Consider the following 19,562-nt stretch of genomic DNA (forward strand, 5'->3'; position numbering starts at 1 on the left):
ATATGTAGACCTTTTTAATTACCACAGGAGGAAACAGTTTGCCTAAAAACCCAATGATCATATTAATTGTATTATCTAGATGATGGGGTGGTGAATTGGATTAGTAAATATGCAGACGATACTAAGATAGGTGGAATAGTGGATAATGAAGAAGGTTTTCAAGGATTGCAGAGGGATTTGGGCTGCTTAGAAAAGTGGGCTGAAAAATGGCAGATGGAATTTAATGCTGATAAGTGTGAGGTGCTTCATTTTGGTAAGAAGAATCAGAATAGGACATATGTGGTAAATGGGAGAGCATTGAGAAATACAGAAGAGCAGAAAGATTTAGGAGTGACGGTACATCGTTCCCTGAAGGTAGAAACTCACGTGAATAGGGTGGTGAAGAAGGCTTTTAGTATGCTGGCCTTTATCAATCATTGCATGGAATATAGGAGTTGGGAGGTGATGTTGAGATTGTATAAGACGTTGGTGCGGCCTAATTTGGAGTTCTGTGTGCAGTTCTGGTCGCCTAATTATAGGAAGGATATAAACAGAGTGGAGAGAGTGCAGAGAAGGTTTACCAGAATGTTGCCTGGGTTTAAGTATCTGGAGTATGGGGAGAGATTGGACAGATTGGGTCTTTATTCTTTGGAGCGTAGAAGGTTGAGAGGGGATTTGATAGAAGTATTTAAGATTATGAAAGGGATAGACAGAATGGATGTGGATAGACTATTTCCGTTAAGAGGAGGAAAGTTTAAAACAAGAGGACATGAGTTAAGAATTAAGGGGCAGAGGTTTAGAGGTAACATGAGGGGGAACTTCTTTACTCAGAGAGTGGTAGCTGTGTGGAATGATCTTCCGGGAGAAATAGTGGCGGCGGAGTCAATTGTATTATTTAAGAAAAGGTTGGACAGGTATATGGATGAGAAAAAGATGGAGGGTTATGGACATTGTGCAGGGAGGTGGGATTAGAAAGGGGTGTTTGGTTCGGTGCGGACTAGAAGGGCCTAATGGCCTGTTTCCGTGCTGTAATTGTTATGTTATGTTATGTTAACAGTTATTATGTGTTCAGCCTGATGAGAATGGACTCAAATACTTCAAGAAACTTTCACATAGTAGTCTGGATCAGAACAAGGACAATTAAGCAATCAGTGACATCTAGTTCAGTGCATGGCTAAGAGATGTATCTGAAGGGGAGAGCTGGGAGTACCTGTCTTGTGAAGGTAAATCCAATGCCCATATAAACTTTTTATCTCTTTTGTTGAAATGTGAAAAATATATAATTCAAAAATAAATCAAAGAATTCTGTAGACACCAAGGTTGAAGTAAAAAAAAACACACAACGCTGGAGGAGCTCAGCAGGTCAAACAGTGTCCTTATGTAGCAAACATAACGATAGATAACCGATGTTTCGGGCTTCAACCCTTTATTAAGGTTTGAAAAAAATGCCAGCAAGTATCCAAACAAGAATGGGGGGGGGGGGGGGGTGCTTAGCAAAGGCAGGAGATGATAGGTGGAGAAAAGAGGGAGTGGGACAGCAGCAATGAGGGGTAGGAGGGATGGCAGGGTGAATGGAGGAACTGGAAAAACTGAAAAAGGGGGAAGGGAAAAGAAAAGTCAACCAGGTTTAGTGGAAAGCAGTTAAGCCAATGTTAATGCCATCTGGCTGGAGGGTCCCCAGATGGTTCCTCCAATTTGCAGGTGGTCAGGGTGGAATAGTACATAAGGCCATGGACAGACATTTGAGTGCAGGAGTGTGTCCCAGAATTGAAATGGTTGGCCACTGGGAAGTTGCTGTGGTTGTGAATGGAGTGGAGGTGCTGGTGAAGTGATCTTCCAGTCTGCAACTGGTCTTTCCAATGTAGAGAAGGCCACAAAGTGTGCACCAGATGCGGTAAACAAGTCCTCTGGATGTACAAGTGAAATGCTGCTTCACTTGAAAGGCATGTTTGGGACCTCAGACCATGGTGAAGGAGGAGGCGTGGCGCAAGTGTTGCACCTTCTGCAGGCACAGGGGAAGGTACCAAGAGTGCGATGGGTGGGGAGGGATGAGTGCACAAGAGAATCATGGAGGGAACGGTCCCTGCAGAAGGCTCAGAGGGGAGGAGAGGGAAAATGTGTCTGGTGGTGGGATCCTGTAGTAAGTGCCATAAATTTCAACGGATAATGTGTTAGATGTGGAGGCTGGTGGGGTGGTAGGTGAGGATGAGGGTGATTCTATGTTTGTTGCATCTGGGAGCTGAGGGCACCAGGATAGATGAGCAGGAAATGGAGGAGGTGTGGGTGAGAGCTGAGTTGATGGTGGTGGAGGGGAAGTCACATCTGTGGAAGGCAGACATTTCAGAAGATCCGGACTGGAAGACCTCATCTTGGGAACAGATGTGGCATAGGAGAAATTAAGAGAAGGGGATGGAATCCTTGCAGGGGACAAGGTGTGAGGAGATATAGTCCAGGTAGTTGTGAGAGTTGGAGAGTTTGTAGAATATGTGGGTGGATGGAAACAGAGAAATCCAGGAAGGGGAGTGTTGTCAGAGATGGACCAGGTGAGTTTGAGAACAGGGTGGAAGTTGTCTGCGAAGTGGATAAAGTTGACAAGCTTATCACAGGTGCATGAGGCAGCCCCAATGTAGTCGTCAATATTCCAGAGGAAGAGTTGAGGGGATCTTTCCTGTTTAGGCTTGCAGCATGGATTGCTCCACAAATCCCACAAACAGGCAGGTATAGCTGGGGCCCATGCGAGTACCCATGGCTACTCCTTTCATTTGGGGGAAATGAGATGAGTTTAAGTTGTTTAGAGTGAGGACAAGTTCTGCCAGATGGAGGAGAGTGGTGGTAGAGGGTGACTGGACCAGGAAGAAGCAAAGTGCTTTCAGACCTTGTGTGTGGGGGAATAGAGGTATAAAGGGATTGACCATCCAATATGAAGATGAGGCAGTCCCGTTCAGGAATTCTAAGTCAATGAGGAGAAGGAGGGTGTGTGAGGTGTAATGGATGTAGGTGGGGAGGGATTGGACCGGGGAGAAAAGATAGAGACAAGGTAAGATTAAACTAATTTGGAGGAGAGGACCAGGCAGAAACAATGGGTTTGTGTATCTTGGGTAGAAGGTAGAAGTGAGCAGTGCAGGGAAGGGAGAGAATAAGGTTAGTGGGCATAGAGGGGAGATGACCAGAAGTGACGAGGTTGGAGATGGTGTTGGAGACAGTGGCCTTGATGTGTGATGGTGGGGTCCTGTGGAAGGGGACAATAGGAGGAGGTGTCTGAGAGCTGTCATCTGGCCTTGGCAAGGTAGAGGTCAGTGTGCCAAACCACAACTGCATCACCCTTGTTTGTGTGTTTGATGGTGAGGTTGGGATTGTTGTGGAGAGAGTGAAGGGCAGAGCGTTCTGAGGATGTGAGGCTGGAGTATGAAAGGAGGCTGGTAATGTTGAGACAGTTGATGTCTTGGTGACAGTTGGAAATAAAAAGGTCCAGAGCTGGTCAGGATGGGGTGTCCAGGAAGAGTAAGAAGGCTTGAAGTGGGAGAAAGGATCTGGGGTGGGGGAGGGGGTGGAGAATCATGGACATGGAAGTGAGCCCGGAAGTGATGGAAGAGTTTGGTATCGTGGTGTGCGCGGAACTCATTGAGGAGTGGGCAGAGGGGAACAAAGGTGAGGCCTCTACTGAGGAGCAAATGCTCTGTCTAAGACAGGGGAAGGCCAGAGTGGATGGTAAAAATCAAGCAGGGGTTAGGGTGGGGATCGGTGTAGGGTGTGGAGGGTGTTGGGGGGGAGAGGAGGGATGGGGAGGTCTGAGAATGGAGATAGAAGGGTGAAGTTGAAAGGAGGAGAGGGTTGGCAGGGGACAGGGGTTGGGGAGGGCAGAGGAGGAGGCAGTGGAGCTTAGAGGATAGGTGGGAGTGGGGGAGGAGGTGGGGGAGAAGGGGGTAACCAGAACGAGGGGAAGAGGGAAGGAGGATACTAGAGAAAGGGGGGAAGAGATGAGGTCTGAGGGTTGGGGGAGAGGAGGGGGTCGGGAGAGGTGCAGGAGGATAGGGAAAGGGTTGTAAGTGGGATAAGTAAATGGGATCCAGCAGCGAGGTTAGGACTCCAGCAGGAGTCTGTATTGGGAGCAAATCAGGAGGCTCTAGCATTATGTCGGCAGCTAAGGCCGGGAAAGAGATTCGTGGCCATGGCGTCAGAAGTACCATCAAATCTGCGGCGGGAGCCAGAGTGTTGGGAGCACCATGGGTGTCAGTGTCATATTCCAGTCTGGGGCTGTGGTTTTGGGAGCTCCATCCGGTGGGCAGCTGGGGCCTGGGCTTGAGTTGGCAAACGTGGTGTGGGGAGCTCCAGTGAGTCGGTGGCCAGGGCCCAGGCTCGAGTCGGCGGCTATGGCATTGGGAGCTCCAGTGAGTCGGCTGTCGAAGCCAGGGCTGGGGTTGGCGGCCGTGGCATAGGAAGCTCTGGAGGGCAGGTGGCTGGGGCCGAGATGGGGATCCACATGGAAGGTTGCAGAGGCTGCAGTATCGAGAGGTAAGCTTATGGTTCTTGATGGATGCCAGGTATGTGTAGAGCCATTGCTTGAATATGTGGATCTGGCGACAGATGTAGTACAGGAGTGGTCCACTGCAGCCCTTGACCATCGAGGTCCTGAGTTGTGGCAGTGAGAGGGTAAGTTGTCACTGATATCTCTGCATCAAGGCGTGGGTGGTACATAGGAGACATCAGGAGGAGCGGAGAGAGCAGTAGTCAATGTTGTGTAGGTACCTGAGGTTCTTGTGAGGGCCAAACTGGGAGGCCTGGAACAGGAGCTGGAAACCAAGAGGGACAAGATGGCAGCGGAGGCAAGTAGAGAGGTGGGCAACGGTGAGTGTGGAATTAAGTCTGGGTGAGTACATGGTCGTAGAGTTTGAGAGCAGCAGGGGTTACAGACTGGGAGAAGTGTGAGAGAATCCCACAGGACTTCCTACAGAACCAAAGGCGAACTTCTTCAGAGTAGGCGTCCCTTGGACAGTTTTCAGAGTTGTAGTAGTCAGAAATAAATCAGAAAATTCTGTAGTAACTGTGGTTGAAGTAAAAAATATACAATGCAGATCAAACAGTGTCCTTTATTTAATAGTACAGAACGTAATATTACATGAAATTGTATTCTGCCTACCATAAGGCAGACAAAGTCGCCATTAGTGTTGCTCAGCACCCTTTGTAAGTACAAAAAATAAAATAAAATGAGACTTTCTTCAGAGATACTGAATTTGCCTGCAGCACTTCCATAGCTTCTGCAACCGAACACTAATCCTCAATCCATCATCAACTCAAGCTCCAGATCTAAACCTCTGACACAATCAAGAAGCCTTCAGTGCTCAAGGCCCTTTGGGAGCCCTTCTTGTCCTCAGCACTCTCTTAAATCCCAGCTTCAATACCTGGTTCTCATGAGCCTGTCTCCAGCTGCCTGCAGCCATGCGGTTCCCTGATCGCGTCATCCTCACCCTGTGTGGGTCCCCCAGCTCTGAGCCCCTTTCCTCAACTGCTGCCATGGCCACCGTGATATAAAAAGTGGTTAAAAATATTATCTATTGAATGAAAATGATAATGAATGAAATGTGAAAGGTTAGTCCACAAACCCTGATACTTTCTGCCTTATTATATAAGCTCTTTACTGACATCAAATCCAGAAAAGGGCATTCCACAAGGTGTTGTCTTCTGTTGGGTCCTGGGAGCTGAGGGCAGGCATTTTGTTATCATCTTTTCTGTAGCCTTCAGCTGACCCTGAATTTCCCTTTGGTGATTCACCAAAGATTCTTCTAAGCAAGGGTCTGTTTGCCTGATATCTAGATTGTGGATTAAACTATAAATGATGAGATCCAGTGGTGCTCACAGAAATGTGGAAAAGAACCAATATCCATATACTTGTGTGCATTTTGTTTGAGCAAAGTTGGCTGTCATGTTCAGATGAGTGAAGAACTATGTTAGTTATCCTACAAAAACAATCTTTGGGACAATACATCTCCTAAAAGATGATTGGTAGCTATGAATGCCTTGAGGTGAAAGAGTTGCATTGATCATGTATCTGCTTTGAAGGTTGACCGCAGCCTGCCTTTTGAGTAAATGAATACTCCAGTAATAAAAGTATCTTCTTGGGTTGTGAAGAAAAACTCCAAAGCAGCCTATGAAAGAATGCAATTTGGGCTGTTGGCCATTGATTTCCTTGGGCACTGCAATGATTGGCATGGAGCAGATCCTTTGCCGGCAAAAGTCGAGGCCATATGCCAGTTTTCCAGGCTTACAAGAGTTTATGGGCATGATCAACTTTTACCACTGATTCCTACTGTCAGCAGCCTGAATCATCCGACTCCTGTTCAGCCTGATGTCCAGCAAGGCCAAGGATGCCCTTGCAAACGCCACCCTCCTGGTACACCTGCGGGCGGATGTGCCCACAGCCCTCACGGTTGATGCTTCCAACTCAGCAGTGGCAGCGTGCTGGAACAACTAATTGAGGATCAGTGAAAACCACTCGCGTTCTTCAGCTGACGCCTGCGATCCCCGGAGCTAAATTACAGCACCTTCGACAGGGAGCTGCTGGCTCTCTACATCGCCATCCGGCACTTTCAATATTTCTTGGAGGGGCGGAAGTTCACGGACTTCACAGACCACAAACCTCTCACCTTTGCATTAGTCATATATCTCAGCATATACCACCATTGTCAAACACATCTCTGGGAAAAACGTTGTTGCTGATGCACTGTCTCACACCTCCATCCACTGGGTGTATTCCCTGTCCCCAGGGGTGGACTACATGGTGCTTGCCGAGGCACAGTAGCTGGATGAAAAAATATAAGCCTACCGCACCGCAGTCTCAAACCTGCAATTTGAGGTCATCCCCATTGGTCCAACAAGCAGCAAGATCCTCTGTGATGTGTCCACTGGCCAACCCCTGCCCATCATTTCATCCACTTGGTGGCATTGCATTTTAGTCACTGTCCATTGGCCAGGACATGCATACACTGTCAGATCTCCAAAGTCCAAAGGCATTTGTAGGCCCCTCTTCAACCCTTCCAGTCGAGACATACATTTGAGCAGGTTCATGTGGTCATTGTCAGCCTGCTGCTGGTTTCCCAGGGGGCAGGGTACCTCTTCTCCATGGTTGACAGGTTCACCAGGTGGCCAGAAGCTGTACCACTTGCCGACAAGTCCACGGAGTCCTGCACCAGAGCCCTCATTACAAGCTGGATTGCATGTTTTTGCCTACCTGCCAACATCACCTCAGACTGGTTCGGGGGAGTCGCAGTTCACATCCAGCCTTTGGTCGGCACTGGCACAGCAACTTGGGACACAGCTGCACCACACATGGCCTACCATCCAGTCCAACGACCTAGTAGAGCCTTTCCACCAGCACCTGAAGTTGGTCCTGATGGCACACCTCCGAGGTCTGGATGAGCTCCCATTGGTGCTTCTTGGCATCCGCATGGTTCCCAAAGACTTAGTCATGTCTTCGGCAGAGTTAATATACAGCGGCCCACTGGCGGTTCCATGCAAGTTTGTGCCAGTGGCCACAGCACAGAGGAGACACTCGCGGCAGTGCTCACAAGACTCCGAGATAAGATAGGAAAACTAGCCCCTGTCCCAACCTTGTGTCATGGCCCGACACCTTCCTTTGTCCCTAAGGATCTCTGGGACTGCAATTAAGTCTTTGTCCACAGTGGAATGTATTAGACTTCGCTCCAGCAGTAAGAGGGCCCATACAAGGTGATGCATCAGAATGGAACTATGGTCCTCGATGTGAGCGGCCATGACCGCCTCAAGCCGGCACACCTAGACGCGGAACATCTTGTGACTGTGCCACCCCCACACTTGTGAGGTCAGCCACTCAAAGAGACTAAAGAGGTGTTGGCTATGGACTTCACACCTCCTAACACTGGTTCTGGGTGGGGCGGTTATGTGGAAGCTCACCCGTGCAACAGACAAACTGGCTCACTGGGCCGCGGGCAAGTCTGCGGCAGATCTGACTGAGAACTCCTGGTGCAGGCCAAACCCACAGCCTAGCAGCTGTTGTCATAAAGGCTCCGGGAGTCATAAGCATCATTGGGTTCTGAGCGATTTGAACGCGTGCAAGAGTTCTATAAAAGTTAGTTGGTTCAATTCACTTTTGACTCTGTGTGGTTCTTTTGCTCACTGCGTGCCTGCCACAGCTACAAGACATTGTTAAATATAGTGTTGTTACTGCTGATGTTTTCACAGATGTCAGTTAGTTGAGAACAGACCAAATATCAGATTCACATCCTCTTTGCTCAACATGATTTTTTTTAATCGATGGTCACATATCGTCAGAAATGGAAAACTAATTGTGTTTTATCTGATCCCTCTTGTGCGCACTTCCAACCCAGCAACAGGATAGTGTTTTTCATGTCAGAAAGAACACAATGAAAGTCTCTTTTGCAGCAATGTGAATACATTGAGTAGTCACCAATGTCAATTTAAATTCCGAGAGATCCAAAATGAGTGGTGGACTAGCCTCGCCAAGCGAACCCAACTCAGCGCGGACATTGGCGACTTCAGGGGTTTCTACGAGGCTCTAAAGGCTGTGTACGGCCCCTCACTCCAAGTCCAAAGCCCGCTGCGCAGCTCAGACGGCAAAGTCCTCCTCAGCGACAAGATCTCCATCCTCAACCGATGGTCAGAACACTTCCAATCTCTTTTCAGTGCCAACCGCTCAGTCCAAGATTCCGCCCTGCTCCAGCTCCCTCAACAGCCCCTAAGGCTAGAGCTGGATGAGGTTCTCACCCTGGATGAGACATATAAGGCAATCGAACAACTGAAAAGTGGCAAAGCAGCAGGTATAGATGGAATCCCCCCCAGAGGTCTGGAAGGCTGGCGGCAAAACTCTGCATGTCAAACTGCATGAGTTTTTCAAGCTTTGTTGGGACCAAGGAAAACTGCCTCAGGACCTTCGTGAAGCCATCATCATCACCCTGTACAAAAACAAAGGCGAGAAATCAGACTGCTCAAACTACAGGGGAATCACGCTGCTCTCCATTGCAGGCAAAATCTTCGCTAGGATTCTCCTAAATAGAATAATACCTAGTGTCGCCGAGAATATTCTCCCAGAATCACAGTGTGGCTTTCGCGCAAACAGAGGAACTACTGACATGGTCTTTGCCCTCAGACAGCTCCAAGAAAAGTGCAGGGAACAAAACAAAGGACTCTACATCACCTTTGTTGACCTCACCAAAGCCTTCGACACCGTGAGCAGGAAAGGGCTTTGGCAAATACTAGAGCGCATCGGATGCCCCCCAAAGTTCCTCAACATGATTATCCAACTGCACGAAAACCAACAAGGTCGGGTCAGATACAGCAATGAGCTCTCTGAACCCTTCTCCATTAACAATGGCGTGAAGCAAGGCTGTGTTCTCGCACCAACCTTCTTTTCAATCTTCTTCAGCATGATGCTGAACCAAGCCATGAAAGACCTCAACAATGAAGACGCTGTTTACATCCGGTACCGCACGGATGGCAGACTCTTCAATCTGAGGCGCCTGCAAGCTCACACCAAGACACAAGAGAAACGTGTCCGTGAACTACTCTTTGCAGACGATGCCGCTTTAGTTCCCCATTCAGAGCCAGCTCTTCAGCACTTGACGTCCTGTTTTGCGGAAACTGCCAAAATGTTTGGCCTGGAAGTCAGCCTGAAGAAAACGGAGGTCCTCCATCAGCCAGCTCCCCACCATGACTACCAGCCCCCCCACATCTCCATCGGGCACACAAAACTCAAAAGGGTCAACCAGTTTACCTATCTCGGCTGCACCATTTCATCAGATGCAAGGATCGACAATGAGATAGACAACAGACTCTCCAAGGCAAATAGCGCCTTTGGAAGACTACACAAAAGAGTCTGGAAAAACAACCAACTGAAAAACCTCACAAAGATTAGCATATACAGAGCCATTGTTATATCCACACTCCTGTTCGGCTCCGAATCATGGGTCCTCTACCGGCATCACCTACGGCTCCTAGAACGCTTCCACCAGCGTTGTCTCCGCTCCATCCACAAAATTCATTGGAGCGACTTCATCCCTAACATCGAAGTACTCGAGATGGCAGAGGCCGACAGCATCGAGTCCACGCTGCTGAAGATCCAGCTGCGCTGGGTGGGTCACGTCTCCAGAATGGAGGACCATCGCCTTCCCAAGATCGTGTTATATGGCGAGCTCTCCACTGGCCACCGTGACAGAGGTGCACCAAAGAAGAGGTACAAGGACTGCCTAAAGAAATCTCTTGGTGCCTGCCACATTGACCACCGCCAGTGGGCTGATCTCGCCTCAAACCGTGCATCTTGGCGCCTCACAGTTCGGCGGGCAGCAACCTCCTTTGAAGAAGACCGCAGAGCCCACCTCACTGACAAAAGACAAAAGAGGAAAAACCCAACACCCAATCCCAACCAACCAATTTTCCCCTGCAACCGCTGCAACCGTGTCTGCCTGTCCCGCATCGGACTTGTCAGCCACAATCGAGCCTGCAGCTGACATGGACTTTTACCCCCTCCATAAATCTTTGTCCGCGAAGCCAAGCCAAAGAGAAGAAAGAAGAAAGAAAGATGCTTATCTTAACATAGATAGAACTGCACTGTTAGTCTAGGTGTGCACGTTTGCCTTTGGACCAGTACTTGAATCCACAACTTTGAGACTCAAGAATGGCACCACTGAGCCAAGACCAAAGAAAACAAGCTACATGTTTATCCTGTACTTTTCATGACACCGAAGGAAATTGCTGGATCCCAGGAGGGCAATCCCATCAGGTTTACTCCCACCCCTCTATTTTCCTTTTACTCCTATAACTTGTTCCCCTTGCATGCCCACCAAGTCCCTTTGATTCTTTTTGCCATTAACTTACACTAAGGGTTAAATTACAGTGACTATTTAACTTTCCAACACATCTTTGAGAGGAAACTGAGTGAAAGTCAAGCTGTCATACAAAAGTGGAGTAAACTCCAGGCAAACAGCATCCAAGGACCGGATCAATTGCACTGGTCACTTATAAAAGTGATGCTTTCAATGGTAAAGATCAAGCAACTTCTTGTTCATTTTAAACAAACTATTAAGTGGATGGTGGATTAAAAATAGACACCTCAGACTATGTAACTGTTATTCACGAATCTAAGAAAAATAAGTCGTAATAAAAGCTTTGTTTAAACTCTGCTTGCTGCTTATATTAAAATAATCTGTTACACATGGTTATAATTACCAGGAACAACTAGAGCAGTAATTAAAACTGACATGGAAAAACAGTTTCAGCATTCAAAAGAGATAACATGACCATCACAGGCAAGTGTTAAGACCAAATCAAATAGGGTCTAATTGGAAGATGAATATTGTTTTCTGAAAAGTTACCAGCTGCATCTGATCCATTTAAAACATTAAATCAAAACTGCATAATTATATTTTACAAATCTTAAATTGCATCCATCCAAGGATAATAAATGAAAAAATATTCCCCTTTGTATTTGCAGAGATGGAGAGGATTTATCATCCCGTTTGAAAAGATTACCTTGAGGCATTTTACCACACTTCTTGTCAGCTGTAGCCCTTAGGGCAACATTTTAACACTTGTAGCCTGAAGATTGAGAATGTATTTGTTTTATTGTACCCTGAGAGCACATTAATTCACCAGCACTTCAACCAAGGAGGTCAAAGGCTAAAGGTCACCCATTGTGGCATCACTCAGAGTATTAGGTTTCTATCATTACTGGGGCTGGCTGAAACTGTTTTTTCGAAGTTGATATTAATTTCAAATTCAGCATTTTTAAATTCTATTAATTTATCAAAACCTTATTCTATTTAACCATTTTTTAAATATAAACAATTTCCTTTTATTTGACTAAAGTAGTTCTGCAGTCATGAATCACAGAAATTACCAGCTCCTTCAGCTGATTATGTCCATTTGTTTACTCCCACTTTCCAGTCAGTTCAGCGAGTTTTAAAAAATGTACAGGGTTCTGTCTCCTCCAAATTGAAATAAATTTATAACTGTGAGTTATCAACTTCACCATGACTTGGTATTTCATAACTTTGTCCACCTCAGTTCAATTTCAATTTAAAACTACCTCAGCCTAATGGTTTCTTATTTTCTCATAATAATGCTCCAACTTTAGTAATACTTTTGTTCATCTTTGCACCTTCTCTCTTGCTGTCACATCTTTCCTGTCATGTGATCAGAGGCATAATGATCCAGCTAAAGTCATACACCATTCTGGTTGTCTCATTTGCTGTTTAACTAGCTCATCTTTTCAGAGTACGTTTTGATATTTTAAGCATGCACTCCAATATCTGAAGTGTATCTATAACCAATGTATTTTATAGAGAAATTTCAAAGAAAAACATTCATTTGATGACATATTGAATTTTGCAGTATGTGGCCATTGCACATCATGATCTGGCACGGTCATTGACAGCTTCCTATCTTGGTGAGCCATCTCTCTTCCACTGATGCTATTCTCAGTGTTGATAGGAAAGATTTGGAGACAGTAATGATGAAGATTGATGATAAACTTCCAAGTCAAGTGGATGTGTGACTTGTAGTGGTGGTGCTCCAATGCTCTTCTTTTTGGTTTCAAAGAACATAAGTTTGGGAGGAGCTATGGATGGTACATATGCAGTTGCAGTGCTCCAGTGTTTAAAGTGATTAATGTCTCAGCTGGTGAGTGGGATTCCCATCAATCAAGTTATCATTACTGGATGATATTGGGCCTTTTGTGTTTTTTTAATATTTTATTTATAATTTTTCAAATTCAAACAGTGTCAACAATCCATAATAATAAAAGTACATTTTCCAATTATATATAAACTTTACCGTGAAGTCTAATTTCCCTCCCTCCCTTATCCCAATTAATATATCCAGAGGCAAAATTAAATAGACAATTACCCTTAAAAGAGAAATTGCCACAATAAATTAGTCCTCATCCCCTAATCCTGTAGCATTTTAGTGTCCCTTTACCTTCCAAACATATTAGAGACACAAGGACCAAAAAAAAACATAACAATCACATACAAGAAAACTTATGAAAAAGTAAGAACAAACTCAAAAGACAGAAATCATAGGATTTATCGGGACCTCACCGCTGGCCTCCAGGTCTTTAAATTTAAGATGGATGGATTCCACCCCCCCTACCCCCACCCCAGGAGAGGGTAGACAGGAACGGACAGAGCAACGAAGCACAAGGAACCACACTATATATTTGCACCTACATAACGCGGGTACGGTTGCCAAATTTTAAGGAAGGTGTTATATTTTCTCAAGGTATAGGTAATTTTCTCCAGGGGAACACAGCTCTGTATTTCCGCATTCCAGCATGCAATGTCTAGATGAGAGTCCGACTTCCCAGAAACCACTAGGCACTTCCTGGCCACCGCCAAAGCAATCAACACAAATTGGATTTGAAATTTGGACACCTTCATCATGTCTTATGTCCATGATATTTCTGTGGAAATTCTTTACCCATGATTTATTCTAGGACTTGGCCTAGCTCTACCCCAAAAGGGCCTCACCTTTGAGAATGACCAGGTTGAGTGCACAAAGGTTGCCATCTCTCTGCCACACCTAAAACATTGATCTGAAATTTCTGGCTTAGCCTTGTTCAATTTTGTGGCGTATAGTATAACTGGTGTAGAAAATTATGCTGCACCAGCCTGTATTGAGGGTTAATAATTGTGGTCATGCTGTCACGACAGAGGTCTGACCAGCACCTTCCATCAATTCTTACACCCAAGTCTGACTCCCACCTTTGCCTAGATTTATGAAGACTCAGCTTTGGACTTTCTGCTTGGAGTAAGAAATACATTACTGCAATAAACTTGGGCATGTTCCCCTTTCAAATCAAGGCCTTCACGCCATTGCACTCCAGAAGGACCATAGCTGGACCTAATTTGTCCCTTAAAAAAAGACCTTAACTGAAGATAACATAAGAATGTCCTGTTTGACAAATCATATTTATTTTTAAGCTGTTCAAATTATATGAACTTCCCCCACTCATAACAATCCTCAATATACCTGATCCCTTTCTGGCACCAGGTGTTCAGAATCTTGTTATCTATTGTTCATGATATTAAGGCATTCTGAGTCAGGGGTGTTTTTGAAGACAGCCCCACTTTAAGTCCAATGCATTGATTAATCTTGTTTCACACATAAAGAATATGTTTTATTAAGGGAGTGTCTTTGTCATCAGATAACAGTTTAGAGTCCTATTTATAAATAGTCTTCTACTGTCTTATCACCTATCGCGTGCAGATCAATTTGTGCCCAGGATGGTATACCTCCTTCTGTGAATTAATATTCTGGAAGTATCTCCAGGGCAATGCCATAGGCAAAGTCTGGAAGAGGTACTGAAGCCTTGGCAACACATTCATCTTGATACAATTTCCACCCTGACTCCCAGGTACTTGATCCCCTTTTGTGGCCACTTCAACTGACTGTTTTCTTTAAAATGACTATGGTCCCCTTTTGTAAGTGGCATAATTTCACTCTTGTCCCATAGAGGCTTTCCCATATTCCTTCAGGGTAGAGTAAAGCTTGATCAATGAACTTGCTGATCTGTCAGATATATCAGCACATCATCCGCAAATTGGCTGATTTTATGTTCTTCCCAGCCCACTCTGAACCCCTTAATGTCTGGATCCTGTCGTATGGCTTCAGTCAGCAGTTCTATAGCCAAAATGAATAGAGCTGGAGACAATGGACACCCATGTCCATTAGATCTTGATAGTAGGAAGGCTAGAGATATTTGCCCACAGCGCACTAATCCAATTTATTTAAAAGTTGGTCTGAGCCCCAATTTCTCCAAAAAGGAAGTCCCACTCTAGCCTATCAAACGCCTTCTCCACATTCAGGGCCACAGCTACACTTGGGTCATCCCTTAACTGTGCCAGATGTATGATACTCAGCAGCCTGTCTTTTTTGTTCAAAGCCCACATAGTCTACATTTGTTAGCTTCAGCAAATGCTTTGGCAATCTATTTGCCAGAGCCTTCTCAAATATCTTATAGTCCATATTCAGCATTGAAAGAGGACTATAAGAGGACAGTTTCAGAGGGTCCCTATCTTTTTTAAGAATAACCGTAATAATTGCTGTTGAAAAAGTTTCTGGGAGTATATGGGTTTCAACTGCTTGATCCACCACCTCCATAAAGACAGGCATCAGGCGATCTTTGAAATCCCTGTAAAACTCGGGGGGGGGGGGGTGGGGGGAACCCATCTTCCCACAGAGACTTACCAACTTGTAACAATTTCAATGCTTTTTCTATTTCTTCTTCTGTGAAGGGAGCATTTAATCTCTTCTGATCTTCCTGACCTAAATTTGTTAACTCATCTATTTTCTTAGGGTTCCCAAATGATTCCGACTTGTACATTTTTCATAAAAGTGTCTGAAGGTTTCATTTATCTCCTTTGGCTTAAATGAGATCCTGTTGTCCCCTGTCTGAACTACATTAATCGTTGAGGCCTGCTCTGGCCTCAGCTGCCAGGAGATCACTCTATTCCCCCAGCTTGTTCCCCCAGCTCATAATATTTCTGCCTCAATCTTAATATAGCCTTCTCCTATTCCAATTCCTTTATCTCCATTAAATATTCTCTTTTAACTACTTTTGTATAACCAATTATTTGACCTCTCAAGTATGTCTGAAGTGTTCCAAAGAAGGAATTTGTCCACAGTTGAGTTACTGTTGGCCTCACAGAACACATCTATCTGTGTTCTAACAAAGCTACAAAACTCCTTAAGACCCCATCTATACGCCATCTCCTGTTTATCTGGCATTGCAATTGTCAATGACAAGGGGGAATGGTCTGACAAAAGTCTCGCCGTGTATTCACTCTCCATGACCCTATCCTCTATTTGGGCTGATACTATGAACAAATCTATCCTGGTGTAGGAGTCATGCTGTTTTGAATAAAAGGAATAATCACTTTCCCTTGGATGGTGTTGCCTCCATCCTGACCTTGGTTACCCTTCTTGATGACTTCTTCAAGACTGAATCCAAACAAAAATTGAAATCCACTCTACTTGGATGTTTTCTCTTCCCTCTGCCAATTTCAGAACAATATCTTGTATACATTTCTCATCATCCCAATTAGGGGAATACATGTTCAATAAGGTCCAGGATTCTGAATATATCTAGCAGTGTTTCAAGACAAATCTTCCTGCTATATCCTTGACTACACTTTCCACCCTGACCAGAATGTTTTTTCTGACCAAAATCATCACCACCTCCCCCCCCCCCACCACCCCTTGCCTTAGAATTAAAGGAGGATGCTATTACCTGGCTCACCCATCCTCTCTTCAGTTTTTGGTGTTCACATTCGATTAAATGTGTTTCCTAAAGGAAAGCTATATCCACTCCCAATTTTCTTGTGCACCAAGACTCTTCCACTTCACCACATTTTTAAACCATTTTTTGTTAAAACTAATGTATTAAATACAGTTGGTCATCACCCCAGTGATTTCACCCTTGGTTGCACTGCCCCAGTACCCTCATCTCTCCCCACCCAAACCTATCTAGTGTTTTATCCTTGACCATTTGGACCAGTCCATTGGTTCCACAATGAATCCCTGAAAAAACTTTAAAAAAAGAGCAAAGAAGACAACAACCAACCCCAACCCCTCCCCATGATCCCTTCTCTTATTCCTTCCTCCTCTAGTGATCACATATCCCATGCCATCGCCATTTCCCTCCACTGCTTGATCTATTTAGTCTACACCTCTCCCTTTCATCTTCCTCCTCCACCCTCACTCCAGTGTTTTCCCAGATCCATTTCCAATACATTTTCATAAACCCAATATTTACACCAAAATACCTTAAATTTTGCAGCAGTTGTTTACGTTGACAAATCAATCCCCGTTTTTATTCCCCCCCCCACCCCACCCCACCCCCCGAGCGCTGGCAGTTGCTTGGCAAATTGCTGTGCCTTTCCTAGGTATCCACCCGGCCCCCCTCCCCCACTTTCAGAGTGGCTGGGTGCCCACTTGGATCCCTTCTGTTTTAAGTCTTTTGACTGGATCAAATTCTCTTCTGCATTTTTAAAGCGCTGCGCTATATCAGAGTAGAGAAATGCTTTACACCCCTCGAGTTCCATCGCCCCCCCCCCCCAATTTGGTGACTCAGGGGCTTCACCAGGACCATTCGGGGTTTGTGCCCGGGGGCCTCCCCACCTCCCAATGTGTTGGTGCCCAGCACTTTGGGGATCCAACTCGGGGAAAACTCACAGGATTCGTGCCCTCGACGTTCATCAACCCCACGATTTTTAGACTATTTCTCCAGGAATAATTTTACCCCAGACACTCCCCAACGGTCCAATTCACCTGCCCCCCTCCCCGCCCCGCCCCCGTTAGGCCTGAGCGGACATTCTGTACCTTGTTCAGTTTCTTTCTGGCCCTGTCCTGGGCTCTCCTCCCCACTGCCTGGAACAATCTCCGCTCCATGAGACCCGAGGCCTCCAACACATCAGCAAGGAGAACTCCGCGCCCTCCATCTTGCTAACAAGTCCTTTCTGTTATATAGAGAATTTAGGTTAAAAAGACTTAAGTTAAAATGTGATGATTAATCATAAACAGGGAAGCCAGAACGGACAGAGAGTTTACTAGCAGTCAAGGACAGAAGGAGCTGCTGAATATGTTTTTTTAAACCTATCTTTTCATGGTCATAGTGAGAGACATGCAGGAGACAAAGGATTGATAAGAAGTGTGAGAAACAGAATTCAGTGAATGTAGAGTTCACAGCGTACGTAACGAACGTGATAATTAATAATGCAGTTATACTTAGAATGTTTTTGTAATACTAACCAATTAAAACAGTATTAATAAGAAGGGGAAGGGCAAATAATAAGGGTATAAAAATCAATGCACTGTATGTATCAGGGCTTAACTGGTGAGAAACCAGTTGAGCCCAACTCTGCAGACTTGTAAATAAAGCTTGTCGTGTCATCAGTTTTAAAGAGACTCATGTGTGAGAAGTTTTATTTCTGACACTTTCCAGACCGGCTCTCGCCGTTGCCGCCTTCATCGCCATCGCTCTCGCTCGCCGCGCCTTCTCACCCGACGCTGCATCTCCTCGAGCCCGCCGCTTCCCGACTTGACTTCGCCCTCGCTGCTCCCGCCGGCCGCACGCGCTCTGAGCGAAATCGCCTGACGTGGCGCTTTCCCGCCGGCCGCACGCGCACTGAGCGAAATCGCCTGACGTGGCGCTTTCCCGCCGGCCGCACGCGCACTGAGCGAAATCGCCTGACGTGGCGCTTTCCCGCCGGCCGCACGCGCACTGAGCGAAATCGCCTGACGTGGCGCCTTCCCGCCGGCTGCACGCGCACTTTGTGCTCAGAGCCGCGCTACGGGGGTCTTGTCGTCCGTTTGCGAGGCCGGGGTAGCGTTACTGCCCCTCCCCACATCCGTCTTCCTTCGACCTCGGCTCCTGCAAGGCGGGCTGAACGACGTCCTCCACTGCGAGCCTCGAGGCGGCACCGCCATTTTCCTCCCCATGCGGCACTTCAGGTCGATCTCCTGGTTTCTTCTTGCTCCCCCTGATGTCTTCCTGCATCACGGGTGATAATTCGGATCCTTGAGGATCTGGGAGCTCGAGTTTTGCTTCCTCGCACTCTCCTCGCACCACCTCGGCCTTTCCAGTGTTGGAGCTCCATTCATTGTTTCATCACATTCCTGCAGAGGGTTAAAATGTTTTGGGAGATTGAAAAGTGAGTGAATACCTGACCTTTGGGCTGTCATTATGTTTCTGGTCAGTGGTTATTCCCAAGATGCTAATTGTTAAAGTTACAAAACTCTCTTTGAAGATGGTCATGACTTGGCATTGAATGGCAAGTTGAATAATTGTTGCCAGTTATTAGGCCACATCTGATGGTTGTTTAGATTTTACAGCACCCAAACATAGATTGCTTCATTTTATGAGAATTTGCAGCTAGAGGTGAACATTGTGCTGTGATCACCGACTCTGCCACGACTGTGCAACAATTAAAGTTTTTGCCATATAATTTTTTTTAGATTTACACCATGGCAACAGGCCATTTCAGCCGACAAGCCTGTGCCGCCCAATTTACACCCAATTAACCTAGAACCCCCGGTACATTTTAAATGGTGGGAGGAAACCGGAACTCTCGGGGAAAACCCAAGCTGTCACGGCAAGAATGTGCCAACTCCTTACAGGCAGTGAGGGATTCATACCCCAGTCCCAATTGCTGGTGCTGTAACAACATTGCACTAACCGCACCACCCAAAACAAAGCTATTAGTGTAGCAGTTGAAGATGGACACATTCCCAACAAACTCCCGAGGTCCTCTCAAACTAAGAATGTTCTTCTGGCACCACATCTACCTTCTTTTGTTTGAGGAATGACTCCTGCTAATGGAGAGACTTTTTTTTTAAACATTAATCTGGTTATACCTTTTCTCCCCAAGCCTCCTGATGGCACATTCAGTCAAATGCTGTCCTGATATCAGGGCACTGTCTCCTCAGTAATTCAACTCTTTGGACCACATTTTGACCAAAATTGGACTGAGGTCTGGAGTCAAGTGTCCCTGGAAAAACTGTCTTTTCTTTTTCTTCTCCAATTTCCCCTTCCTCTA

General features: G+C 45.9%; 1 protein-coding gene across 13 annotated transcripts in view; it reads right to left on the bottom strand.

Moving 5' to 3' along the window:
* The window catches only part of LOC138735582 (uncharacterized), a 107,226-nt gene extending 88,603 nt beyond the window's left edge, over positions 1-18,623 (bottom strand). For 10 of the 13 annotated variants that reach the window (XR_011339794.1, XR_011339793.1, XR_011339790.1 and 7 more), the window contains exon 1: positions 11,497-11,630. Coding sequence is in view for 1 of the 13 variants with exons in the window: in XM_069883597.1 (XP_069739698.1) it covers positions 3,660-4,601 (942 nt within the window). In the remaining 12 variants the exon portion in view is untranslated. Of the gene's footprint in view, positions 1-1,444; positions 5,021-11,496; positions 11,631-17,346; positions 17,484-18,027 lie in introns of those variants that run through there. The other 3 variants (XR_011339797.1, XR_011339798.1, XM_069883597.1) reach the window with 3 other exon arrangements.
* Between the last annotated feature and the right edge of the window lie 939 nt (positions 18,624-19,562).

The sequence above is a fragment of the Narcine bancroftii genome, chromosome 6 (assembly GCF_036971445.1).
Source record: "Narcine bancroftii isolate sNarBan1 chromosome 6, sNarBan1.hap1, whole genome shotgun sequence".
NCBI classification, from domain to species: domain Eukaryota; kingdom Metazoa; phylum Chordata; class Chondrichthyes; order Torpediniformes; family Narcinidae; genus Narcine; species Narcine bancroftii.